The 26,916-nt window shown below is 48.5% G+C and overlaps 2 protein-coding genes across 7 annotated transcripts in view; one reads left to right on the forward strand and one right to left on the reverse strand.

The window, feature by feature from the left end:
* On the reverse strand, positions 1-26,630 carry LOC135910095 (neprilysin-like). 2 transcript variants are annotated; one of them, XM_065442118.2, is made up of 4 exons: positions 26,404-26,630; positions 24,364-24,674; positions 21,939-22,344; positions 1-236 (listed from the first exon to the last, which is right to left on the reverse strand). In XM_065442118.2, the coding sequence occupies exons 1-4, from the start codon at positions 26,554-26,556 to the stop codon at positions 78-80; spliced, it is 1,029 nt and encodes a 342-aa protein (XP_065298190.2). In that variant the 5' UTR covers positions 26,557-26,630; the 3' UTR covers positions 1-77. The 2 variants fall into 2 exon arrangements, with proteins under 2 accessions (XP_065298190.2, XP_065298189.2); XM_065442117.2 differs by lacking the exon at positions 1-236 and adding an exon at positions 17,890-19,324.
* Positions 1-26,916, forward strand: part of Dgk (diacyl glycerol kinase 1) — a 555,078-nt gene that overhangs the window by 370,245 nt on the left and 157,917 nt on the right. For 4 of the 5 annotated variants that reach the window (XM_065442108.2, XM_065442112.2, XM_065442110.2 and 1 more), the window contains exons 5-6: positions 1,312-1,384; positions 17,652-17,815. In XM_065442108.2, the coding sequence (XP_065298180.1) occupies positions 1,368-1,384; positions 17,652-17,815 (181 nt within the window). In that variant the 5' untranslated portion in view covers positions 1,312-1,367. The remainder of the gene's footprint in view (positions 1-1,311; positions 1,385-17,651; positions 17,816-26,916) is intronic. The other variant, XM_065442113.2, reaches the window with a different exon arrangement.

Here is a 26,916-nt window from a genome sequence, read left to right on the forward strand (position 1 = left end):
TTCTTATATGCTAATTTCAGCGAAATTGTAAACAATTGAATCTATCCAAAGGTTCAGGGGCACGGCTTTTGTTTGTGTTAATTTCCACAAGCTGCGCGCGCTGCACGTTGCGTCAGTGCTCGCTCGTTTGTTTTGACGCAGCGATGTCGATGCCGGAGTCCATGAAGGTGTCTTCTATCTGGTTGTTTGTTTCTGGTTGCTGTTGACACCTCCGCGCATGGAGTGACCGAAGGCATCTGAATAGGAGGAAATAGAGGCGTTGAGAGAAGAGGGAATGTGAGGGGGACGTTGAACGGCTCTGCCGGGGCGCTGATGACCCAGGCAACAAACGAACTTTGGTCAAGGGCGCGTGTACTCTTCTTGGACTGAATGTGGAGGAATGATGGGGTAAGGGAGAACAGCTTCACGAGTGCACTGTGGCAATGCCTGATGCGCCATGGTTTCACCAAAGGCTACACAGTGCTACACATATCAAGGTTGACATTTCGGCCAGTTAGTGATACTACATGACTTGTCATAACTTATTAAGAAATGTGACAGACAAGGGCTGGTATAATGTAGGAATTTCTTTCGCTCGATTCCATTCCCCTATCATCCGCCATTCGTAACCAGCCGATCTCAGTAACAATGTAAGCGGAGCTCCGCTCGGCCACTCATGAAGCGCGAAAATGAATATTATTGGAATAGAATGGTTGTATTATCCCGGACACGAAGACGAAAATAGAAACTACGTCTCCTGCAACGATCGCAATACGAGCACGACGATGCCACTTGACCATCAGACGAAGTAAAACTGCGACGATATAGGGTTACTTGTATTCGGCTAAAACTAAGGCTGTCTAATTTTTTCGTGACATCTGGTGTAGTAATTTGGACAAAGAACGTGTGTTTCATGCCACGAATGTGAAGACTCAAACACGGTTGTTAAAACAATTAAAAGTTGATGGAGAAGGGGAACGCTGTACCAATTTTTTAGCCAATAGTTCCTCTAAACATGTTATATATATATATATATATATATATATATATATATATATATATATATATATATATATATATATATATTACAGTTGAGTAAAAACGTGCGCGGTTCTGCAGTGACGCGGCAACGGCGCTGCGGATTCAATATACGGCGTGTACTGTTGCGCAGCTTGCGCAATTTCTCACGCGCGTTAAGTCAGCACGAGATTTGCTCATTCTTGATCTTTGCTACGGCCACGTCGGTGCATGACGGCGAGGCTGCGCTTGCCAAGTGTAGCGGAGCCCTTTCTTGCTGCAGCTTTACCATGCCGGCTTTATTGTTCCGCCCAGATGACCAGCTGTGCGGATCACGCCGAGAAGGGACCACGCTCTCCTCCGCTGCTCGGATGATCCGTTTGAAACGGTACTCGACCAATCACTCTGCTGCTGCCTGAGGAGCATGGCTTTCGCTCAATTCTTTAATTTCCATTATGAAGCACTCGCAAAGCTGCATCTTGCGAAATGTTTTTTGTCACTGTGCTATTGCTTGGCTGCTCCTAAAGTGACTCAAGCGAGGCTGCAGCTTCGTTTGAGCTCGCCGAGAGTTCCGATCCTCTCTCGTTCTTGTAGCTGGACTCGATACAAAGGTTGGCTCATCTGGTGCGAAATTGCACGAACGTGTCTTAGAATTCTATTGTCCGTCTTACAGCCTAAAACAAAGCTAGCCGTCGAAGGGCATTAGGACTTAGTTGAAGCAGACAGAACTAGGCACGGTTTGGATTGGAGTGCCAGTCGGGCCTTGAAGAACAGCGAAGAACAAGGCATCCCCGCAGTCAGAAACTCATCATTATCAATCAAAACGCTAAACCGTTTGCAAACGACAATGCCAGATTCGATTATCACAAAGCCGCAGCTGACGTTGGGAGCTCACTCTACGTGACGACTTCAACCAACAAAGTACGGTACAAAAATGGCGCATTCAGCCTTCGTAATAGCGTTACATCAATTGTGACGCTAATTGCAGAAGGTCGATTGGCTGGTTGTTTTTAGCAACCCGGATCTGAGCATAGGAAATGACCGACACCATAGTGGGAGGTTTGTAAAAACACACTAATTAATTAATTAAATAACCTAGTGGCATTATTCGGTGCATGCTGCAATCTCACTGCACAGGCGCAGTAGGCAGTGATGGGCATCAAAGTTAATAAAGAGAGAGAGAGAGAAATGAAGATGTAAAGATAGGGAGGTTAACCAAGACTGTACTCTTGTAATACCACGTCGACAGCAGCAGAACTTGGGGCTCTTCAAGATGCACTCAGCTAGTAAATAGAATTATTATCAGTTATTTTTGCGATGATTGAACACCCAGGTTTTTAAAGTCAAGCATGACCTTTAGCTGAGACACTTGTAAGGAGTCGTTCGGTATAATCTTCGCGCGCTTGGACTTAGAGTGGGATCGCGAGTGGCCCTGACTGATTGGATCGCTTTTGCATGGGCATGAAAAGTAGTTCACATCGCCATACTCCGCAGTCTTGTCGAAATCGAAACAAGAGAGAGTCGGGCTGTCCGCCGACGTATATATGCGGCATTTTCGCAATGGTGCCGTGTATGTAGGCGCGTCGTCCCCCGCATAGGCGATGTCGAGCCACGCGATTATGGTGACTCGTAGTATCTGGCTCTGACGAGTCCCCAAGCCATCTGAATATATAAGTGTCGGCGCTGGACTCAGCAGAACCCACATATGCGTTATAAGCGATCCTGGCTTGTGCTCACGACGTCACGGTCGTCAAAACCGATGTCATGCAGTAAACAGGACACTTTTCTATGTAGATGATGGATCTGCTCATTTGCATGCGTGCTCGACTAATCATCTTGCCGCCTCGCGCCTCTTGTCGCAGAACTGGCTGTCGATCGCCAGTGAGGTAAGCACGCAGAAAGTGAATAGGAAGATGAAACATATCAGAAAAAAAAAGAAAGAAAGGGGGGGGGGGGGGGGGCAGGAGCAGAGCTACGCATTAACGCGCATGCGTGGCTTTTGGACTTTCTTGCGCTTGCAATGTCAAAACCACGACCTACTGCAACTCCGACTTCTACGGGAGTCGCCTCCGCCCACCCTCGTTCACCGGTGGCAGTTGGTGCCGCTTTTATGACCTGTTCGTCTGCTACTCTGCGGTTGACTGGGGCGGCGTTGCAGTTAGATCGATGGCTGCTGCTGGTTGTAACGAACTGCTCGGATGGTTGATGATTTTTGCGAACAAGTGACAGTGATGTCACAAGGCTTTGATGGGTCACTTGGCTCCAAGAGCTGATTGCCGAAACCTGAAAAATGTCGGTGCGTCTAGTCCGCTGCTCTCTAAAATAGCGTCAAATAGCCGCCCACATTGCCTGTTTCACGCAGTAACAAATCGCACAGCTCTTGCACATTAAGTCACATTGTTTATAGAGTTCGTAAAGTTCATAACAGTTTTAATGTTTACATTGTACAGTTCGCTTCTGCACTTTTTAGAAACTGGAAACCACCCTAAAGTTCGACGATAGAACGATAACCACTCATTTTGACTCTTAAATGTTGCCCGTGAGTTTTTCGCGAGTTCAAAAAGAGAATTACGCATACAACTTCGAATTCACTGCCTACGTATCGTTCTCGCCACCGTTATGCTGCCGCCGTACGACGCAGAAAAGCTAGCTTTGCAGTTTGGAAATAGTTCCGTGACACAAGGCCTGCAGTGCAGCACGTTTTAAAGCACTGGGATCCCTTTTGCAAGCTTTCAACTCACCTAGACATCAAGCAATATTCAAAAAGAATATCTATGCTCACGTTTCCTTGAAACAGACTCGAGCAGTTTCTTGCATACGTACATCGGGCGCAGGAATTACTTGTGAAAACCTTTACCCTGCAGATCCTCTGCTTTTCATTAAGGCACACAGCAGTAAATTCTTATGTCGTTTCTGACATTAGGCTATCTGTAATCAACTCAAAGAAACTATTTTATCCTATGAATCCTTCCAAATTTCTTTTTCAGTCTCTTACGGAGGCTATGAAAGGGAAGGTTATGCCATCTAGCGTTGCAGCTGCCACCTGCGCTCGTTACTTACCTTTCTTGCACCTCCTCCTCCTCCTCTTATATCACTCTCCAAACACAAAACATTAACAAATTTCATTTTCCTTTTATATTTCTTTATTTATTCATTCACCACTAATACGAGTTCTTTGTGCCTGCCGAAATGGCAGCACGGGCATTGGAACACACTGCAGAAGCTGAACACAGCGAACAGGTTTTAACTAGCGCCACTCTGTCCGTACGTTCTGTCCTTAGTGGCAAAACAGTTGAGCTAGACCAGGCGTGCTGGGCAAATAACATCTGTGCAGGTCTGGAGTTCAGCAGGTCATGGCCAAAGCCATCCTCTGCACCAGCGCGGTTCACGGGCATCGATCATGTTATGAAGAACAATGTTTGTCATGTTAACTTGCTATTTAACTTGCTAACTATTTTAATAGCTGCACATGACCGCCAGGCTATAGTTTAATAAAGCACGAAACAGCTTTTTCTTTTGACAACAGTGTTAGCCAGACTAGATCATGATGGTAAATGTAAGTGCAAATTGTGCTTTGCTGTCTTTGCAAGGACATTGCTGTAGTGCCGTACAGAATCGTACTAAATTATTAAGAAAAATCAAAGCCCCTTTCTTAAGAAAGATGGTTGAATGCGCAGCTTTCACCCAATGCAAACTGAAACAAAGTCAAAGTCCAAAGCCAATGACCACGCAACGAACCCAAGGAATGCTGAGCGTCCCGATACTATGCATATGTAATTTGATTGCTTGTTTAGGATTGTATCTTTTGAACGTTGAAGTTGAATGAAGACACATTTGTAAATTTGCGTAGCCGTTAATTTTAGATCATGTAGCCGTTGATTACACGCACACACACTTTCACGGACGACTCTACACTTGCAAAGTATTGCCTTGTGATCGCTGTGGTAGTTGGTCAGAGGCTCTGCCATCGTAACGTGACACAGCCGCTTGCAAACGTGAGCTCAATGCAGGAACGGTGTTGCGTCGTGGGTCACTGTAACGTCTTCAGTTTCAACGAGTAGCAATCTAGCATAAAACTCTCGATCCATGTGTTGAGCTCTTTCGCCACATCTATGTTAAAGTCACCACACGCAAGGATCTTCGTACCATGTGGCTTTAAGGTCTTCATCGCTTCTGCCAGGAATGTTTCCGCGTCACAACGAGACGTCTTTGGTCTGATGTACACGCTGACGATCACATGACCAGTAGGCATCTCCACTGCACAAGCGTCTCCCACATGGCTTCTGCATGCCGTTGCCGACACAGGGGATCGGCCTTACGGGCACGATCGCGCTCGCGCTTACGTTCGCGTGCGGCAGCCTCTTCTTCTGCCGTGCGCTGGAGCCGCGGCCCACCCATGGTGACGGCCAGGAATGCATTGCATGACGTGCGCAATGCAATGCATATATATACAGTTCATCTGGGTAGCGTGGCGTTCGGCCATCTTTCTTTAAGAAAGGGGGCTTTGATTTTTTTTCCCAGGTCCTAAGACGAGCCCGTGTTCACGCGCACTTGCTGTCTCCGATAGGCAGGGAAGCTCAGTTAATCGCGACAGGGGTGGTGTCATGCATAGCAGATGCGACTTGCCTTGCTCTTTCAGTGAACTTTGTGCGCATGCGCTACTCTTGCTGAGATCGTCGCTTCGCGCCGTTATCAGGCACTGACCGGCCGGTCAGTCGACGCTGGCGTGGTACTGCGAATGTAAACGGCAGTGTTCTACGTAGATGTGTAAGTTGGCTTTCTTGCAGTGCGTTTTCGGCGCTTACGGGTGAATCAGTGAGACACCGAAAGCTTCGCTTTAATAAATGTTCCGGCGCGAGGTCGCGGGATTGAATCCAGGCCATGGCGGCCACATTTCTATGGGGACGAAATGGGAAAACACCCGTGTACTTAGATTTAGGTGAACGTTATAGAACCCCAGGTGGTCCAAATCTCGGGAGTTCACCACCACGGCGTGCCTCATAATCAGAAAGTGGTTTTGGCACGCAATACCCTATAATTTCAATAAATGATCTAGCTCAGGCGGAATAAGTCGTGCGGGTGGCCATGATCGCTGTCAATATATATACCGTTAAGCACAGCATATTTTTCTTGGTACTTAAAGCTAGCACGTGATGTCACAGCGGGATTTCTGCGAACGGCAACCGCCAAAATCCGCTGTACGCACACACAACTGTGCGTCGTCACCATCGTCATGGTCTAACCTTATATTCATAAAATCACGATAAAAAATACGAGCAGCCAAGTCGATCCACCTTGGGGATGACACGCACTAGCTGCCTTTACACACAGTGGGCGCTGCGGTAAAAGACTTCGCCAAAAAATATAAATCATTCAGCACATTCGTCGGGTGCATTTCCTGTATATATAAGGCCGTTATACTAGTTAGTGGCTGCCTATATGTTGTGGGGAAGATATACTGTCGTGTACTTCAATTTCAGTATGCCCACGTTTTCGTCATTCTGTGGGCCCTACTTGATCGAGCCTACGAATACAGAGCACGTACAAGTGGAAGGTCGAGTAGTCGGAGAATGAAATAATGTAACGCAGGCAACGAAGCAGTGGTGCACCGTGACAAATCCCCCGAGAATTTCTTCGGATTGGCCAGCATACTAATTGCATTCAGTGCGTTCAGAACCAAGCTGTGCTGGAGTTATAGTTTGCAGAAGGATAGACAGTTGGGCGAGTTGGTACGGTAACATGGTCTTTGCTTGTAGCGCGAAGTGAACATGGACACAGAACACGTCCTGTCTGCTCCTTTCTGTATCCGTGTTCATTTCGCGCTACAAGCCAAGACCAAGTTATATCTTGTTTACAGTGTGCGTACCTGTGGCCTTTTTTCCAGTCCATTGGCAAGCCGCCTGCAGCCTTAAGGGCGTGAACGAGAAGGACGCAGCAAATCGGAGGCGTCGAAGCACGACCACGCATAAACTGTGTCGCCATTAAGAGGAAGTTTTAGCCCGGGCTGAACTCTGACGTGGCCCATTCAAATACATGTAAAACGCAAGAACACTTTTCTAAAGTAACCCCTGCACTGATTTCAATGAAAGTTCTCGCATTTTAGAGAGAAAGTAAAATTATAGTGACTGTTGGAAGCGGAATTTTGATTTAGGGCCTGAATTTTATTGAAATAATTATAAAAATTCAAAAGGTCGAAAAATATAGAAGGAGGGAGTTTACAAATTTATAGCTCTGCATCAACAAAAGATATTGCGGTTGTGTTAACGGCATACACTAGATCATTCAAAGCGGACAAATTCGGTATGTAAATTTATATATTACGTGAATTTGTTACGTTGTGTACAAGGGTTCTGCAAAAGCTGTGTTTACACATTGCTAAATATTTGAGATTTATGTGTAACATATCAATTTTGTCCACTTTAGATGTGCTATTAGGTGGAATTCACATAATTTGAACATAACTTTTCATTGTTAAATTAACGGAGTTGTAAACTTGGTAGTTTCGTTTTCTGAAAATTTGTCATTGTTGCCAATTTTAGTAAAATGTTGATGACCCAGATCGAAAATTCGCAACCAACAGTCACTATATCTTAAGTTTTTTCTTTTAAATGCAACAAATCCCGTCAGGTTTGGTGCAGTGGTTGCCGAGGAAACTCATTCTCTTTTTACCTGTATTTAGATAGGAGCACCCGAGCTAAAGCTTCCTCTTAAAACTGTCTAGCGCTTTGGCAGCTGCCATCATGAGATGGGTGACTATGTGTGCGAAAATCACCGGTGAGTTTCGCGGCTATGGCACTGCACTGCTAAGCACGAGGTCGCGGATTCGATGGGGGCGAAATGCGAAAATGTTCGTGTACTTAAGGTGTACGCTGGTCAAAATCAATCTGGAGTCCCCCACTGTGGCGTGCCTCGTAATCATATCGTGGTTTCGGCACATAGTGCCCCATAATTCAATTAAAGTGGCTAAATTTGCAAAGCTGTTTGCGCGTAAGAGGTATTAGCCTGGTGCTTTCCTGTTTTTGCCCATTGTGGACGGCCCAACACTTGTGCCCGGCCAGTCGCAAAGTTCGTACACGTTTTATCTGCGAATTCTGCGAATTAACTAGCTGACCCCCGCACTGGCATTCATGGTGCTGCACAGTTTTGTTGAGACAGTGCGCGTACTTCGTTAAGCTCGCAGCAGGCGGTAGTCCTGTAAATGCGGCGCCTGCAATCGCCGCCGCCCGAATGGGCTCGGAAAGCCGGCCAGCTGCCGCGGCACGAGCCGGGATCGGCGGGCTGTAACCGCGGCGGACAAACATCTTCGCTCGGCTGTAATCCTGGGCCTCCTAACTCGTATGTACCAATACACTGCTCGCACCCGGCGCGCCAAGTGCCCTTCGCTTCCGCGGGAGCACGCCCATTACGTAGCTACTCCATGCTTGGGCGCCCTCGCCCCCGACTCGGATATCTCTCTGTTAACAACGGCGTCGCCTGGACTATCGTCCTTCTGAGCCACACTTCGCAATCTGGTTCCTGGGGCAAATTTCCGCTCCCGGTTGCTTCCTTCCGCAACTCCGGCCTTGGCGGCCAAGCGAGCTAGCTCACCGTTTGCGGCGCCGGCGGCTTCGATTCGTCTTCATTTGCGACTCATTCACACGCAGTGCAGTACACGCGGCACTGCTGCTCCGACGTAGCAGAGCGCGCTTTCTGGGCGCCTAATCGGGCGCGCGGAAACAACGCGACTCGGCCGACCTCGTGCCGTGCCGAAAGTCGGCATTCCCTTCTTGCGAGGCAAGCGGTGTCAAAAAAAGAAAGAGAATAAAAGGAGGCCTGCTTTGTCCGTTTACACGCTTGTGTGTCTGTGTCTGCGTGGCATGTGCGTGTTCGTTCGCATATGTATATGCGCGGTTAAAGCGTACACTGCTTTTGGCAGCCTCGTAGCTGTCACTGCGAAACCCTTTCTGTACGTGGCTGCAGTCGAAAGCGATCTCACTATATAGTGGTATTTTCCCGCCGCCGTCTCTCTGCACTTGCCTGAATCTACTTCGCCCCTGCGCTATCGTCCTTAAGTGCCCGTACGAATAGGCAGCCAATCCCGCGAACCTTCTCCTGCTTTTCTGCTCTTCCTGCACGTGCATGAGCTCCCAGATCTAAAGTTGCATGGCGGCGATTCTTGTCCGCTCGTAGCACGTGCGCGTGCGATCGCGCTTCTGCTTGCGTGAGTGCGCATACGTGCGATATGTCAGCATGCTACCAGCGGTATAGTTCAGTGAGTATAAATAAACACTTGCTTGAAAGTGTCATGAAAAAAGGAGAAAGAAAGAAAGAAAAAGATCATTTTCACTGTAATACTGTAAAGGAAATGGTCCTTCACATAACCTACACTTACTTGTCGCACGGAATTGACAAAAAGAATAGTTTACCTGGACATTGCAAAAAAATGGCCCTTCGTATGTTTACCACATTTATCTTCTCGCACTGAATTAAGAAAACATTAATTATTTTAAGCTATGCTTTGTTTCACAAATTGATGAAGTCATGTCAAGCTCTCGACACTGTAATGCGTGCCAACCATGAGAGTATCGCTTTGGTGCTCTCATTATTCATACCTTGCGTCTGTTTACGTTCAGCCGCTTGTCTATGGTTCTGTAAACAGGCTTTCTGAGCTTTCAAGTTGAGAAAGCACAGAGCGCCAGTACGTTCGACAGACTCACCCTTGCATAGCAGCACAAGTTGGAAGTCAGCGCCTGCGTCGTGCGTTCCCTTAACCTTTTGTCCAATTTTTTATCTGTACGCCGTATAATGTCGTCATACCAACAAGCCCGGCTAACAACCATTTTGTTTGCCTGTCCTTGCTGTTTGTATCGACGCTATAAGAGCACGAGGGAAGTCATTAGCAGGCATTAATTTACTGAAATTCTGTCCGAAAGTTACTGGAAGGCTGATCGCTCTGTGTTATCCTCTCGCAAAAAATGCTGATGTGCTTTTGCGCAAGCTCGCACGAAAGAAGCTGCGAGTAGTGCGTGCCTGCCCCGATTCCCTTACACAAGCGTTGTTCAGGCTCGCGGTGAAGAGCTTATAAAATTGCAACATCTTCCATACTTTGAGATCCATTAATAAAGTGTTTCCACTGAAAGCGTGCCGAACGAACGAGGCATTCCAAACTCCAGCACATAGTGTTTAATACATGAGAGTGGCGGAGCTTCCAACGTTTCATCCATTTAGAGTCGAGTAATCCTCGCAAGCTTCCTTTAATATCATGTGCCCTTAGTTTCAGAAGCTAATGAGTGAGAGAGGCGAAAAAAGTTCAAATAAACAGACACAGTGAGTGCGTACAGGAAAAATGGCCAATGAACGTTTTCGCTTATCCATTAACAATTGCCTTCTCCCTTGCGATGTCACAAATTTTTCTTCATGTGGCTTTGTAGAGATCTCCATGGCCGCATCGAGAGGTATGCAACATAATATTAGAACAACTGCTCAACTTAAGATGAAGCTCTAGCTGTAGGCTGACTGGAACGTGCCAATTCAAATACTTGTAAAGCGCCGACATTCTTGCATCAGATGAATACTGAACCGATTTGAAGGAAATTAGTCGCACTCAAGAGGAAGCTCACATTTCTAACGGCTATTGGAAACACTGTTTTCATTTAGCACCTGAGGTTTCTACAAATGTTGCCACGAATTTGCATATTAAAAGAAAAAAAAACATTTGCAGGTGTATGTCATTCAGAGCAACTGATGCATCAAATACAATTTCGAAAAACAAGTTGTCACACCCTACGTAGAACGTATTTAAGTGTTTGTTTGCTGGTTTTTCTGTAGTGCTTATATATATAAGAAACGCCTCGCGTGCGTCCTCTCCTACTTCCCGGTCACGCCGCCTCTTCGTCAGGCTGCGTTGCTGGACCACGCCGTCAGCGTTCACCGCCGCTGCTGACCTCCAACGCTGAGCCAGTAAGACGCGACGGGAGAAGTGAGAATGACAGATCACTACTGACTTTAAAACAGAGTGCGCGCGAGGAAGTTCTCAGTTCAAGTGAGGCACACGTACTTGAGGCAACATTTACTTCACAATCACTGATTATTACGTTTCGAAGCGAAAATTGGGGACTTGAATGCAGGTTGCATTGTTGGCTGTTCTTTTACTTTGACGAAGAAAACGGTGCGGCATGAAAACGGTTGGGGAAGTGGCCTGAACAGCTTCTCTATATTTAATAGAATAAAAGCGAAAGAAAGAAAACAATCGGTTTAGTGGGCGCTGAACTTCAGCAGCCGGGATTGGAACCTGCTGCGAACAGCTGACGCATTGCAGCCGTATACCGCCAAAGGCACCGCTGTGTATGTCTCGCCGCCGCGTTGGTTGCAGTCAAGAGAGTTCAGTGAGGAAGTGTCTGCTTTCAGGCGCTGTAGATTTCGCTTGTCTGCATGAGCACTTAAAAAAAAAAATATCAGGCATCTTGTTCAATGGGCCTGTTTCGCCACCGTGCGGAGTACTGAGACATTGAAATTCGTACTTTCTGCAATGTACGTATCATACACGAACAGTGAGTAACTATGTGTCGTTAGTCACTGCACGCAGCATAAAAATGTGATTTACAGTTGCTGGTACGCAGTCAACGAACCAACTTACTCAGCGTCTCCCTATCGCATAATTTTTACTGTGGCTGTGCAAACCACTTGACCAATGCTTTCGCGACAAGTACTCGGCATGCAGAGCTAGAGGCCGAACCTCCTCAACTGATTTTGTGAACGTTGCCTTGAAATTCCGATATTTGACATGTTTCTGTCATTTTCCGAACTAAGTAAAAGCGAATCGAGTCTTTGACCACTGCCACTGCTACCGCCACTGCGAGCCCGTCGCATCGAAGTGTTGATGTGCGCAACAGCAGCGCTTACTGGAGAGATTTTCTTGCTCTCTAATTACTACGCTTCTTGGCAAGCAGCCTTTGCCGCCGAGACACATTCCTTAAAATACATGCGACGAAGGTTGCGCATTGGTGAAGTCTACCGTGTATGAAGCGTGTGCTTTGTGATGACTAAACGTCAGGTGAAGTTAGCGGTCAGACTTGTCTTTCTGTTTCTTCACGTCCGACGTATTTTATTTCGTTTATCTTAGCCTTCGAAAATGCACCAATTAGCCCAACTGGCTTTGTTAACCATGCTAGGCTTTCCCTTAAAAAAAAAAAGATATCATGCGTCCATGATAGCCATGTGGGCTTCGAAGAGGAACAGTTCTGCTCCCAACATAACCTTATTATACTTCACCACCCGTAGCAACACGCCGAACTTAACGACGTTCGAGCATTTGGAAGTGCTCAGAAATTTACTTGGTGAGGCTTTAGCTTCGCAAGGCTACTATTACTTCGGATTGACGATGTCATGGATTAGCGCCATTATTTCAGGCGCCGGCGCGTATAAAGAGCTCTGGCTACAGCAATTAGTTTTTTTTTTGTTACTTGGTGCTGTGGAAATTCATATATCGACATTGTACGGACGTGACTTCTACGCGTTCCGTTTCGTTCTAGTCCATTGTATACTGATTCGTTCTATTTTGATCCATTCTACCTTATTCCATTCTGTTCCTTTTCCGCTGCTACGCACCGGCTCGCGCTTTCGCAACTTGCCTCTCTCATTGCGCTGCGAGCGTGAATAATCCTTTCACGTTTCGGTTATGCCTCCTTTTATTGCTCCTTCGTGCTAAAGGTCCCTGCGTCTATTTTTTTTTATCTTTCTTGTCCTCATCGCCTATTTGTCACGGCGACGAAGCGACACTGCGAAGAATATAGATAGCTATAGGGAAGGATAAAATAAAAATGAGAGCCATTGCCCATAGCATCAGCCTAAGTGGACCTTCGCAGCCTGAACTCTGCCCATGCCGCCCCCCCCCCCTCGCTGCACCCCGAAAGAAATAACAAAAGTAAGCGGCAGCAAAGGTTCACAAGTGCTGCGACGAACTTGCATCACAAAGGAGACCCGTTGGTAGACGGCGGCGCGCACTTAAATATGCATGGCTTCCCAGAATAGGCGTCCAAGTGTGGTACGCACTGGTGCAGAGCCACGAAGCAGCAGGACCGGGGAACTGAACCGAGCATGGTGTGGCGTACGTCTTTGTCACAAAAATTGCCCGAGCAAAAGGAAGAATTCTAGTCCGACGGCGTTCGCGTTTACGCGCCTATCGACCTCGTTGAAGTTTGCGAACAAAGGCGCGTTGCCGCGGCGACTTGCCCCGTGCTCCACTGTGCAGCCACCAGTTGTCGCAGTTGGCGCCCTGTGTTTTCACGCTTGTTTCACTGTGGCCCGTTGTAAGAGAAGCGAACTCGTCATTATGGATTGTACTTGCAGAATATAAACGTCCGTTACTGTATAGCACCATCGCGTGTCTTTACAAGCTGGGAAACAAAATCGTACATCCATCTTTAGCTTGCCTATACTGATTTGGGGCAGCATTATTTTGACCGTCCGGGAATGCTTAAAATTTCAAATCTTGGTTTTCAAACTGCGCATTGTAAACGAAGTTTTTTTTTTTTTTGCGTAGCGGCGCTGCAGCTTGTGGTCGCGCCACTGACGACGAAGATCAGCTACAGGTAGAACGTTAAGCGATCTGGCCAGCGCTGTCACAGTGCGGGCCGGGGTAGAGTTACTGTATATGCTACCACAGGTAGCAGAGTTGCGCGTAGGTCCGCCATCTTGCCTGGGAAGCAACCAAATCTATGCGACGAAGCCGCACTCCGTTTTTGCAGGCGGCATGCCTACCATATCGTCGATCGACCGTTGGTGGTTTTGCATCGCTTTTGGACTGCTTGTCCGCCTAATCGCAAACAAAGCGCATCGAAACAGCTGACTGCATAAGATCGTCAAGAAAAAGGCGCCGAGATTGGTCCCCACCGAAGCTTAGGCCTAGTGTATCCGCCGAGTCCGTCTGCACGCTCTCGGCGCGCCTAGGCTCAGGAATCAAGAAGTCTAACACGGATAAATCACTCTTTTTTCAGCTTTCGCATCGGTGTTCTCAAATAAACCATTTTTTCATATTAAAAGTGCCAGCACAAGTAGCGATGAGCGCCGATGTGACGCGTCATAAACACAGGTATATATGTGCTGTCGCGGAAGGCTCCCGGCACTAGCCTGCGCTTCTCTGACGAAGATATATGACTAGACAGACGTGTCGACTGAAAGGCATCACTGAACTAAGAAAACGTTGCATATCCTTCGCGTGAAGAACAAGAAACAGCTATCCAAATCAGTAGTAACAGCTCATACAGCGCCCCGGGTCGCCGGTTCATTTAGGACTTTTTTCAAAGTTAAAATGCCAATCGCAAGTGAAAATCGATGTTGTGGCATTTCCGAGCATGCTACTGAATACGGACAGACAGACAGACAGACAGACAGACAGACAGACAGACGGACAGACGGACAGATGGACAGACAGACAGACAGACAGACAGACAGACAGACAGACAGAGAACTTTAATAGCAAGGTCCTGAGACGCTTTGCCCTATTTCTTTGTGGTACATGCGTGAGTTTTATATGCAGGGCGATAGCGCATCTACCATGACTGACCGAGACATCTCTGAAGCTAAAACTGCTTCTCGATCCATGACATGGCATATTGTTCACTTATGTTCTCCTCCTGGCGTGGCGCAGTGGTAAAGTACCGGGCTTGGGATCTGTAGGTTCGCATTCAAATCCTGGTCGAAGCTTTTCTTTTTCTTCTTTTTTATTGCACCAAATCGCTCTCTATTGCGTTTTGTATACCAACAAAATATATACGGTGTCCAGGCACAGCGTATTTCACGCGCTAGAGTTATTTTTCGCACCAGTACCCAGTGCCTCCGAGTACGCCGCGCCTGCCCAGCATCCAGCGCGCGGCACTGGGCCCATAATCCGGCGCTGCACTGAACACTGGATAATGGGTACTCGGTTTTGCATTAGAGATACCTGCTTATGTGCCAAAGTTCTCAACGTGTAGGCAGTCTAAAACATCAATGACCAACCATTAGTATTTCGACACTGGTACCCCATTAGACTTGCTGTAGAAACGTATCCACCTACTAGCAGGCACTGGATATCAGCCACACTGGATATCAGCCACACTGGATATCAGCCACACCAGCAAGTATCACTTCATTATGTGTTAATTGCAGGGATTCCAAAAGTAACCTTCTCTGGGAGCGTAGTGAAAGTTTTTCTCTCACATGATTGACATAGCTACACTGACAAAGCTATATAGTTAGCTCTCCGCAGCTAACTCGCACGCGAACAGCGAACGCCAAGGTCGGCCGGATTCGCTTTGAATTTGACTGGCGATCACTTGTGTCAATCCAGTTCGCTGCAGCCGCAGCGTCGGGAAATACAAAAATTGGCCCGAGCATCTGCTTCTCCGCAATGCACGGTTGCTTGACTACCACGTGATGACGTTCTGCCAATAGAGGCGCTAGCGGCGTGATAAAACAGACGCGCAACTATGCTACCTTTGGTAGCATATCATCATCATCATCATCATCATCATCATCATCAGCCTGGTTGCGCCCACTGCAGGGCAAAGGCCTCTCCCATGCTTCTCCAACAACCCCGGTCATGCACTAATTGTGGCCATGCCGTGCCTGCAAACTTCTTAATCTCATCCGCCCACCTAACTTTCTGCCGCCCCCTGCTACGCTTTCCTTCCCTTGGAATCCAGTCCGTAATCCTTAATGACCATCGGTTATCTTCCCTCCTCATTACATGTCCTGCCCATTTCTTTTTCTTGATTTCAACTAAGATGTCATTAACTCGCGTTTGTTTCCTCACCCAATCTGCTCTTTTCTTATCCCTTAACGTTACACCTATCATTCTTCTCTCCATAGCTCGTTGTGTCGTCCTCAATTTGAGTAGAACCCTTTTCGTAAGCCTCCAGGTTTCTGCCCCGTAGGTGAATACTGGTAAGACACAGCTATTATATACTTTTCTCTTGAGGGATAATGGCAACCTGCTGTTCATGATTTGGGAATGCCTGCCAAACGCACCCCAGCCCATTCTTATTCTTCTGATTATTTCCGTCTCATGATCCGGATCATGATCCGGTAGCATATACAGTAACTCTAAGCCAGGGTGGAGAACAGCGCGTGTGGCGGCACAACCGCGGCCTCCTACAACGGCGTTTCACATTTCGCTCTTCTTGCCAATAACACGCAAGTCCATTTTCGCTTGGCCCGTGACAAGCCTCTGCTTGAAGGGAAATGCATCTGGCGCTTCCGTTTCGCACAGAGTTCAGTAGTACGAGCGCCCGTGCCATGCCGTTAAGTGTGCCATGGCGGGGAAGAATATTGTTTATATTCGAGGCAATGTGCATGTTTGCAATGTTATAGTTCTCCTGTCTATTCTGCTTGTGCTATTTGAAGTGAACTGGTGATGCACGTTTGGCACACAGGACACGACTTGCATACCCTGGGTCAGGTTTCGCGTCTCGTCGGCCATGAGAGCCGTCCAGCTTGTGACCGGTGCCGTCTACTAGAGACGCCAGCACTCATATTTTGCCCCTGCACAGCATATGCACTCAGGAGCGTATAGACTTCAGCGACTTCCCTGGCAAACGCCCGCTCATTCTCGGAGGACTTCATCTTACATATATGCTCCCGCACAAGATGTGTTGCAAGTATTATGTGCACTCGTGACAACATGGGCGAGGCTACAAATGTAGCACCGCACGGGACTATACTCAGTGTTTTAAGAATGACATGGGGTATAACTCTTTCGTTCCCATTTTCTCCTGTCGAAGTGCAGCATAGCAAATCTCTGCCGACTTCTGCTTTTTCTCTTTCTGTGCGCATTCTGTGCTCCGATGAAAGTGACGTGGAATTCTTGGATGAGAAGGCAGTCATTTGATTATGACAGGCACGCATGGCGATTATGAAAGGAAAAATTGTGAGCACGTCTGACCAAAGCGCGAGAAATCGTCAATGATAGATTTCACAACCATGTATATATATATATATCTGTTTCTTTTCCTGTAGGTTTCAATCCATGACACGGGAAGGTTCACTGAAGCTATGTATTATACCCTAAATGGTGCATCATTTCTTAATGTTGTTTTTGTTGTTCACCGCTGCAGCCTGCTTGCGTTTCTTCTTTATTGTCTAGGAATAGTCATTTCGTACGCTCCGATGCCGTTGTACGGAAGATTTTGCGTCGCGGCTATTTTTTGTTCTAGCGTCAAAACAACCAGTCATGAGTCACAGTCTATTGTGCAAAATTATCTGAATGGCGCAGTATAGTGTATTTGGCTTATATCGGCGTTTCCTTCGCTGGCATTTCCATTGAATACTTAATGAAGGCCAGCGAGCGCGTGGCTGTCAAAACCCTCAGTGTTGACGCGGCCAATTTCTCACCACTAACGCATAAAATCGGCTTTCAATAGCTTCCTAGCTTACAAAATTATACGAGCGGAGCAAACGAGCGAATACTTCGCCGCGTTGGCCCAGTGGCTACATGGTGCTGCGCTGCTGAGCACGAGGTCGCGGGCTCGAACGCGGCCGTGACGGCCGTATTCCGATGGGGGTCGAATTCAATATACCGTGCATTGGGTGCACGTTAAAGAACCCCGCGTGATCGAAATTGTGAAGGTTTTTGCGGGCCCTGCACGTGCGAGAGGCTGCCCTGTTATGCTCACAACGTTGCGTGGTTCTGTCCGCAGAGCATGGTGCTCCGGGGCGCGCCTGGAAGCGGCGAGCGTCCCGAGCCGTGCGACCCCGGATGCAGATGACCAGCGCGGCAGCTCGGCCCGGCAGGACGCCATGGCCGTCAAGTGGGAGAAGCTCTCTCCGGCGGAGTTCCAGCAGCTGCAGGACTACGTTCAATGTGAGTGCGAAGCTGTACGCTTCGAAATCGCCACTTCGCTTACGGCTCATCGCAGACAAATATACGAACGTAAGTTGAGAAAATTTTGGAGACAACTTTTAATCCGTAAAATAGTGCATTTCATTTCTGCTTCCGCGCTTCTCTTACAAGTTGAACACAGATATATTTCGCAAGTGTCTTCCAATAGTCATTAAGTAAATAAATAAATAAATAAATAGAGCGAATGGCTCGACTTCGGCATCACGTGAAAAAAGCGCACTTGGCATTAGGGTTCATGTTCGAGCCACGCCGACAGCTGAAGGCTTTGAGAAAGGGCGCGAAATTTCGCACGGCAACGTTGCACTCGCTCGAGGTCTTCACGCCGTCGAACTGCCTGCACGTGCGATGGCAGAAGGTTAGAAAGAACACTTGCTCCGCGGTAAACTCGCCGAGCGATGCCAGCTTCTCGTCCGCGGATCGGCCCGTCTTCTTGAGAGCGTCGAGGTAAGATCTGTGCGTTACCTCTAAAGATGGAAGACTGGGATAAAAGCCCTCAAAGCTCATGTCCACGCAGGGGGCCGTTACGTACATCGATTCCGCCTTATTCAGTGTCCACCCGTTTGGGCCGACAACGGCGTGACCGCCGTCGATGGCTCTGAGCAGAACGCTAGCGAACGCTGCGCCGAGTCCACCGTAGTTCATGGCTGTCGTTCCTTCCGGGTAAAAGAGCGGCGCCGACAGCGCGCCAACTGCGACCGTGAAGGAGTTGTTGAACACGTTGTACAACAGGTACGGGTCGCGACCACCGTGCGGAGTTGACGTGAGGTCGGTGTATAAGTCTGTGCCTAGGTGTCGGCGAATCACGGTTAGTGACTCGATCATGTCGCGAGCGTAAATGCCTCGAGAACCCGGAAAGTTACGATAGAGGTCTGAGAGCGTCTTGTCAATCATGAACTGTTGGTCGGGAAGCACATTAATTGTTAATGCCTTCATCTGTTGCAGCATCCTTTTCTTGTTCTCTTCTCCTATCCACTTAGTCTCTGTTAACATGTCTATGGCAGTCTGGATAACGTTCTGCAAAATTGCGTCCACCGTTGCACGGTGAACGACGAGCTTCTTCGCGACAACGTAGTTCACGGCGAGGACAGGTTTGAACAAGTCTTCTACTTGGAGATGGCAAACAAGTGTAGAGCTCTCCGGCAACGTGGGGTAGGCCTCGTCTGGATCGTGGAAGTGCGGCGTGCTGTTGCTGACCAGGTTCGAGAAGATTTTGTTCAAAACTCGAGCAATATGTTGCAGCACTGCGGCGTTGTCATATTGCACGCTTATCCCGCCGATTATTTCGAGCAGGTTGCTGTCAGTGAGCAGTATGTGGTCTTGCATTACCACCGTAAAGGCTGGCGCCAGGTGTTTATTGAGGAACTTTAACCAAAGGTCGCTGCTCCAGCTCGGCGTCAGCCTGGTTATGTTCATGATCTGGATCGCCTTCGGCTTAAACTGCAGCCGGATGTCCGACAAGTCCCGGAGAGTCTGCAACAGTGACGAGAGAAATGGGTAGACGACTACGCTCAGTGCACGGCAATACCCGTTGACGCGTACAACAATAAATACGCAAATCCCACGCACTGCATGTGGGAATCGATGTAAGCGAAGCTTTGTTTGCGGATTGCGTTCATTGACGTTATATGGCGGTGATATATTGACGGCATATGACAGTCGTGACGTGATGTGAAATGTTACCTTGCCTGCTCCGCTGGACGCTTTATGCGAGCCTTCGTCTTCTCGATACAAAGTGCACGCTTCGGCGCCATTCTGGGTTGTAGCTTTCTAGCTGACAAAACTGCATCCTCTCTCTCACTCACTCTCTCTCTCTCTTTATTCTCTCGTTAACATTCTCTCTGTCTCCTCCCACTACTGTCGTTGCTGTTGCGGGTGAGCGCGGGGACAAGCGCGGCAGCGCCTGCACTGCATTTGTGTGGGGTCACGCCTATAGTTATACGGCGTCAAGAGGGCATTGTGCACATGCTACGCGGCGTAAATGTTGACACGAGCTTCTCGTGTCGTCTTTCCTTTGTGCCACACTCCTGTCATGTACTAATGCGATATCATTAACGACCCCGTGTCACAGAAAATCCGTTGTCAACGCCGCGGGCGTAGCTTGGCGAATAATCATTCTCGCTCAGGCCTCCCACGTGGCACATATCTTGTCTTACATTCTTTACAAAGTTATTCTTCGGAATTTTGAGAATGACAGCTCAGAAACAAATGTCATTAAACAAAACACCGACCGCACATGCATTTTATGTTGTTTTGACCATGGCCACGTCTTAACCATTTCCCAATGTGGCCGGCGTTGGCGGTACGCAGGACCACAGCAGCAGCAGCAGCGGATAGTCGAAGAAAGAGGCAAAGAAAGCTTCGCTTTAAAAGCGCGAACGTAACCCTATGGTAACCCTCCAAAATGGAGATGCCGTGACGTGCAGGGCTGGAATGAAGCGCGACTCTCGTACTGTGTTATATTGGTGCCTGACCAGGTGTGTTCCTGAATATTTACAGCCATATTGTATAGCGTATTTTTATGCGAAGCATATTACTATAGCTCCACCCAGCTCCTCAGACGCGGCGGTGTCGCCTTCAATACCACGTGACACCGTGACGTCACGACAGAGGAGAAACGGGGCTCCAACTCGCGCCGTCGCTCGCGGCGTCGCCTTCAAGGCTGACCACGTGACACCGTGACGTCAAGACAGAGGAGAAACGGGGCTCCAACTCGCGCCGTCGCTCGCGCCGTCGCGGCGGTATATAAGCAGCTGCGCTTGCCTCTGCTAGACACTCACGAGGTGAGATGCCTCCTGGAGACAGAGCTGCTCGTTGGAATGAAAAGCGAAGGTTGCGGCGTGCTACAGAGACTGTTTCTAGGTGGCTCTGCTACGGCGCAGCGACTACGCGCCCCGCATCGGACGCGGTGAGCGTCGAGCAACGCAGCGTTCGGCGCGACAACGAAATGTGCGCCTGAGCAAGCGCCGCACGCCTGAGCCGACGCCGACGACACCGGCTTTTCTGCGACACGAGCTCCTTAACGCTGTCGCGTTAAAATAAAGGCTAGTATGCTTCGCATCCTGGGCTTAACCTTAGCTAAGCCACAGCCAGTTTTTTACAGCACCATTCTCATACTGTATTACTTACAGTACCATTCTCAGGGGCCAGAATAATTTATTTGTGTTACTTGCCTGAGTTAAGCCACGGAAAACGGTCCCGAGTCATGATAGCGGTCAGCGTAAACGGACTATACCGCTGCGCCAATGAGGTCGACAGACAGGTGGTGCTAATTATGCCAAGAAAGTTATGAGAATACGGACTCTAGGTAAGCGTCGCCTCGCGAACACCCGCTCAAGCAGGACCTTTCTTTTACATTTTTCTTTACTTTTTTTTACGAGGACACTATGCGTCATTGAGCGCGTAGAAAGTACACAGTTATATAGTTTCAGATGGGGCCCAGTGAACGCGCCTTAAGGGAAGCTGTTACTAATCTTTCATAGGACAGTGTGCTGTAGATTACAAGGTGCAAGTCTGGCATTGACGCTATACTCCCATGGTAAGTTTTGCCTTTACCACAGGGGTCCCAAAAGAACATATAACGCAAGATTACATGCAAAATATAACGTGTTGCGATAAGCAGACCGATGGTTGGGTGGGGTCAAAAGAATGGACTGTCGGTTAGTTGGTGCGGCATCAAGTGCGTTGAATACAACAAAGTGACAAAGCCGCCCTACAGTTCCATTACTTGGGCGCGCACAGGGCATTAAAAAATACAGGTACATGGTGATACTCCAACCACTGCCCCTGTGCCCGGTTTTGATGCGCAGCTTGATGCGCTCGAAGGAAGATGGCCTCCCTGTGTACTCGAGCCTATCGCTCGAACTCAGGCCTCAAAACTTTTATTTCAGCGACAAGCTGGAGCATACAAGGGAGAGGTGGGGGGGGGGGGGGGGGTGGGACGCTCTCTTTCTTCGAGTGCACCAGGCTGCGCATCATAACCGGGCACGGAGGCAGTGGTTGAAGCAGCGTCATGTAGCCGCCTTTTCTGTCGCCGTGTGTGCGCCCTTTGCCCTATAGTGTACATGAGTTCGGTTGAGGCGCTGACCTTTAGTATAAAGTTGTCCATGGTGGCGTCTTCGCTGTTGTCGTCGACCTGGATCGGTTCTCGATTGACCCAGTAGGCGTCGTATCGGCCGTAGTCTAGAAGCACGCCCAGTGAGCCGTTTCCGCCTGCTTTGAGTACAGCTACGGAGAACCACAAGGGCATGCGCCAGTTGATGGCCAGGTCCAGGAGCACGTCCAGGGCGTGCACCCCTTCGTTGGGCTCTTCACCAGGTACGGCGCTCAGATTCCTCTGGCTGAAGAAGTGGCGCAAGAATAGCGTGTTCTTGTGGCTTGCATCCGCATCCATGTCGAGACATCGCTGCAGCAGACCGGCTGCCTTGACGATCGGCCGTGCATCCGGGTAGAGCCGCAGCTTCTCCAGCTCCAGCGCCGTTTGCTTCGTCCACCTGCACATGCAGATGAAGGTCGTGGTCGTTGTAAGAGTTGAGGAGGACGTCGGGATGAAAACTTGGGAGGTTTATTTACAATATTTACAGTGAGAGTCAATTAACAGTCTTAAAGTCATTACGGGCCGGCAGCAACTCGGACGCTGCGGCCCACGGCAAGAAGCTCGAAAGAGAAGAATCAAGGAATGCTCTAGGAATGCTCTTCTGCTGCTCCCGGTCTGCGTCTTTTAAGCCCTTTGGTGTCTCGAAGACACGTCACGTTCGGCCAATGGGCGAGCCCGCTCAGATGACGCCATTTTCAGCCAGTAGGCGAGCCCGCTCAAGTGTCGTCATTTTTGGCCAATGGTAGGCGCCCGCGGTGCGATGGTGTCATACCCGGCGAAGAAAGTCCCCGCTGGGACCCCAATTGTCCGAGGGCTTACTTCTCCCTGCGGTCGTGCCTTGCTGATTTGCAATGCGCCGTCACAATAGCCAGGTGGGGGTGACGCTGCCAGACCTTCGCGGTGCATTACAGCCGTTTTGCTTCGGGACTCACGTTACCTGGAACAGCGGCAGGCTCTCGCTTCACTTTCGGGAAGAGTCAAGCAGTGTATAGCTCCGCCTGCGGCACATGAAGTGGGGGCCGCCAACTTGTTTGCACGTGCGTGCCTCAGGAATGTGGTATCCGTGCTTCTGCGCTCCTTAATTAGCTGTGGTGCGATTCGATGTGGTCTGGTGAAGTCGAAGTAGGCTCAGGAAATGGTCCCGTATCTAACATCGTTAGGGCGGTGCTATTGGAACATTAGACGATCATACAATGTGCACCAACGGCTGTGCCGTTTTGCTGCTGCGCACAACCACGCAGATTTGTTGTTACCCATTTGCACTTATGTAAGGGTGAAATGCAGAGCCCATCGAGTACTGAGATTTAAATAAGCAGAAAAAAGCACAATGAGACGACAGGTATTTCATAGGAGACGTCCACTAAGAGCGTCATCACATATGAACACGAACAGTGGGTCTGTACTCAAAAGGCAGTTCAAAGGCTAGGAACATTGACTTTTTGAGAACAAGCGAGGCTTGTACACTTTGCAGCTGAGCGCGCGTGGTGTGCCAAGAAATTTGAGAAAATGCGTGATTAGATAAGACGCACATGCCCACGCCTTGATGTGCTTGCGCACGTACTTTTGTGAACAATTGAAATACGAACAAGCTAGGGCTAATCAGAACGCGGTCTTTCGTTTCTGCTTCCGCCAGCATGTCCAGTATTGACATCACTTCGAATTGAATTGAATTTTGGGGTTTGACGTCCCAAAGCCATGATTTGACCATGAGGCACGCCATGGTGGGGGACTCCGGGAAAATTTTGACCACCTGGCGTTCTTTGAGTGCACCCAGTGCACGGGACACGGCCGTTTTTGCATCTCGCCCCCGTCGAAACGCGGCCGCCACGGCCGGGAATCGATCCCGCGACCTCGTGCTTAGCAGCACGACACCATAGCCGTTAAGTCACCTCTGCGGGTGGTCATCACTTCGACTCGTATGCTAAAATTAATTAATTAATTAATTAATTAATTAATTAATTAATTAATTAATTAATTAATTAATTAATTAATTAATTAATTAATTAATTAATTAATTAATTAATTAATTAATTTATACTGTCTGCTCTTTGGTAGGACTATAGTACAGGAGTGGAGTTTTGGAAATAAAATAAAGATAGAAAACAATAATGTGAGGTCTATGCTATCTTCGGCGACAGTATACAACTAGCGCTGCGAGTCCACGCTCTCGGTTATTATACTTACGAATGATCTTCTAGTTTGCAATTTCTTGTTAGCGTTCCATTTGTGCATGGCTACACGCCACGCGCGCACACACGCACACACATACACACACACATGATTAGCCGTGGCCTGCTGCTGAACACGAAGTCGCGGGTTCGATTATCATTGCCGGATATAGTTTCGAGGCGCTAAGTTCAATTAGTCAACATGCATAGCTGCTTTGCGTCACGATAAATGGAGTTGGCGCACGGACCTGTACCAGAGGTCCTCCTGGAGGCTCCGTGAGTGCGCCAAGCTAGCGAGCCAGGCGCTGCAGACGAACGCGCCGAAGTCCTCGCATGGGTCGAGGCTGCGGTTCAGCGTGGCCGACAGCAGGAATGCGTGCTGCATGCAGTCGTCCGTGTCGCAGTCGGCATTCTGGTGCAGCGGCGATGGTCGCGTGAAGGCGTACACCACCACGACCAGGAAGGCGAACGCCAGTATGGCCGCCGCGGCTCCCGTCAGTGAGAGGAAGCGGCGCGGCGGCAGGTCGCCGGCCACCGGGGTCGTCTGGAGAGCGGAGCTCTGCGCACAACGGGAAAGCGTCAGTAGAGAGCACTCACCGACAATACTGCGATTTCAGCGAAATTTTCTTGGCATGCGGAAGTGATCCTTGCATGCTGCGTATATGCTGTAAATGCAATTTGTTAAAACCGCATTTTTATTTAGATTTGTAATAATGACTGCTAAACGAGATGTGGTATGATTTATGCGGAAACAAAGCTGCCTAACCGCCAGTGCCCTCTGTCAAACTATGGTCCGTTAGTCACTGCCTCCTCTTGACTTTACGATGAGTTGAAAAACAAAATCATGTCAAATATGCTATGACGAGAACCCAGTTTGAACACGTCTACAGATAACCTAAAGCAGCAACAGCGTTCATATTTCTGTCGCCAGGGTTTGTGTTTCTAGTTGATACCATGTGATGATGTCGTTGTAGTAATGGTTGCGAACTCGTTTCATGCTGTCTGCGCCATGAGTGACAATTTCAAGCAACGCAATCAAGCTGCTGTTATGAGTTGGGAAATGTACGGCGTGAATTAGACGGTGCCAACACTGCATGCAAAATATGGATGAACAACATTCCAAGTCGACCCTTTGTGGAGCCACGATCACATAAGGCTGGCGTGGAAGAGAAATACCGAACAGAGGTGGCTCCTTACGAGACCATTTCACTGTCGAAGACCTCGGACAGCGCTTTTCTTTGTATTATAAGACACTGACACAATTTCACCCAAACGAATTTCACCCAAACGAGTTAAACGAAGCAGGCTTTGTGCGCAACAGCACAACGCCGACCTGATCTGCTACGGGTGAGGGAGTTGACGCGGAAACGCCGACGCAGGCTTCTTCCCACGCACCGACCAAGACGCAAGACGACGTGCTACCCGGAACGGCTCCGAGTTCTACGAAGCCCCTCTGACGTCGGCTCTGGACCATCGCACCTGTGTGTATGCGTGTGTGCGTGTGTGTGTAACCCGTCCCAGAGAGAGGCGGCCTGTTTAAAATGACTACACGAACGTTCGCGTCACGTTGTATCGGGAGAGGACCGAGTGTTTAAAAACCGCTGTTGTGCGGCTGCTCAGGACACTCTCTCTCAAGCAGTCATGTTAGACTGATGTACTTTCTCAAACAGTCATGTTAGACTGATATAAATACTGTAAATAAACCCATATTCCTCGTTCTCGATGCGAAGCAGTCCTTCCCTTCATCAACGTCTTCAGCGTGGATAAGTTGGACGACGGCATGGGCCAGCTACCTTATAATTCATGCCGGACTCCAATCTTGACAGCGGATCACGAGCGATGGGATTGAACCCCCAATCATAACAGCGCCTAGTGCCAGATCGTAGCAAAATAGGCAAAGAAAGGTTTCCTTCATTAAAGAAATTGTGCTCATGATGATGTGTATTTATTGCAGTGGGGATATTTAGGTGTCATTTGCTTTATCACTGAGTTATCTTTAAGCAACCAGGGCACCTGTAAGTGTAGTAAGGATGTATGTGCAGTTCTGCGTGCGAGCTATTCTGTAAGACCGCAGCAACTAGCCGCAATGACAAAAGGCCGAGAGGCTTTGAAAAGAAATGTTTGCTTTACGGTTAAGTAAAGAAATAAAAGTAGGACGCGACTACTCTTTGGAGGAGCGCTTGCAACAAAGGCCTATGTGCTTCCGCACTGTGCAGAAGGACGCGGTAAAGGTGCCTTGAAAATCGCCATTCCAACTGCACCATCTCCCTTCCGGCGCTCGGTCTCACCTGGAGCGCCTGACCGACGCCTTGATGCTCCTTCTTGGGTGGAACTCCACCACTGGCGAGGATGGCAGCGGAATCCTGCTTAGGCAGCAGCACGATCTCGGGTATCGTTTCCGGAGCAGGTTCCGGAAGGGGTGTCGCGTCTGTATGGTTCATGGTCCTCGCTCAGAGATTCCAGTCTTACGGCCAGGTGTAGATGCACGTGACCACTATGGGGGATTACGGCAAGGCAGCCGTAATTGATGTTGATGATGATTTATTTAATGGCGCGAACCCACTGAGGGGTAAAGGCCACCAACCGTGTGGTAATATGATAAAAAACAATAAAAAATTAATGAAAAGTGGAAGATAAGAAATAAACTGATAATAAATTATATAAAATAGTGTATAATAATATAGGGAGCCTTGCATAGGCTGGAATAGTAACATGAACTGAATATTAAATATACGTAAAGGGTAGAGAAAAGAATGAGTAAGTTACATTTTATATAATAATGTTCATAATAATATTACTGT

This window comes from Dermacentor albipictus, chromosome 4, assembly GCF_038994185.2.
Source record: "Dermacentor albipictus isolate Rhodes 1998 colony chromosome 4, USDA_Dalb.pri_finalv2, whole genome shotgun sequence".
Lineage (NCBI taxonomy): Eukaryota > Metazoa > Arthropoda > Arachnida > Ixodida > Ixodidae > Dermacentor > Dermacentor albipictus.

Coding starts and splice junctions, on each gene's coding strand:
- LOC135910095 (XM_065442117.2), bottom strand. CDS start 26,556: ATGAACCATACAGACGCGACACCCCTTCCGGAACCTGCTCCGGAAACG. Junction 24,675..26,403: donor GCGTCGGTCAGGCGCTCCAG/GTGAGACCGAGC, acceptor CGTTGTGCGCAG/AGCTCCGCTCTCCAGACGAC. Junction 19,325..21,938: donor TGGACAACTTTATACTAAAG/GTCAGCGCCTCA, acceptor TCACTGTTGCAG/ACTCTCCGGGACTTGTCGGA.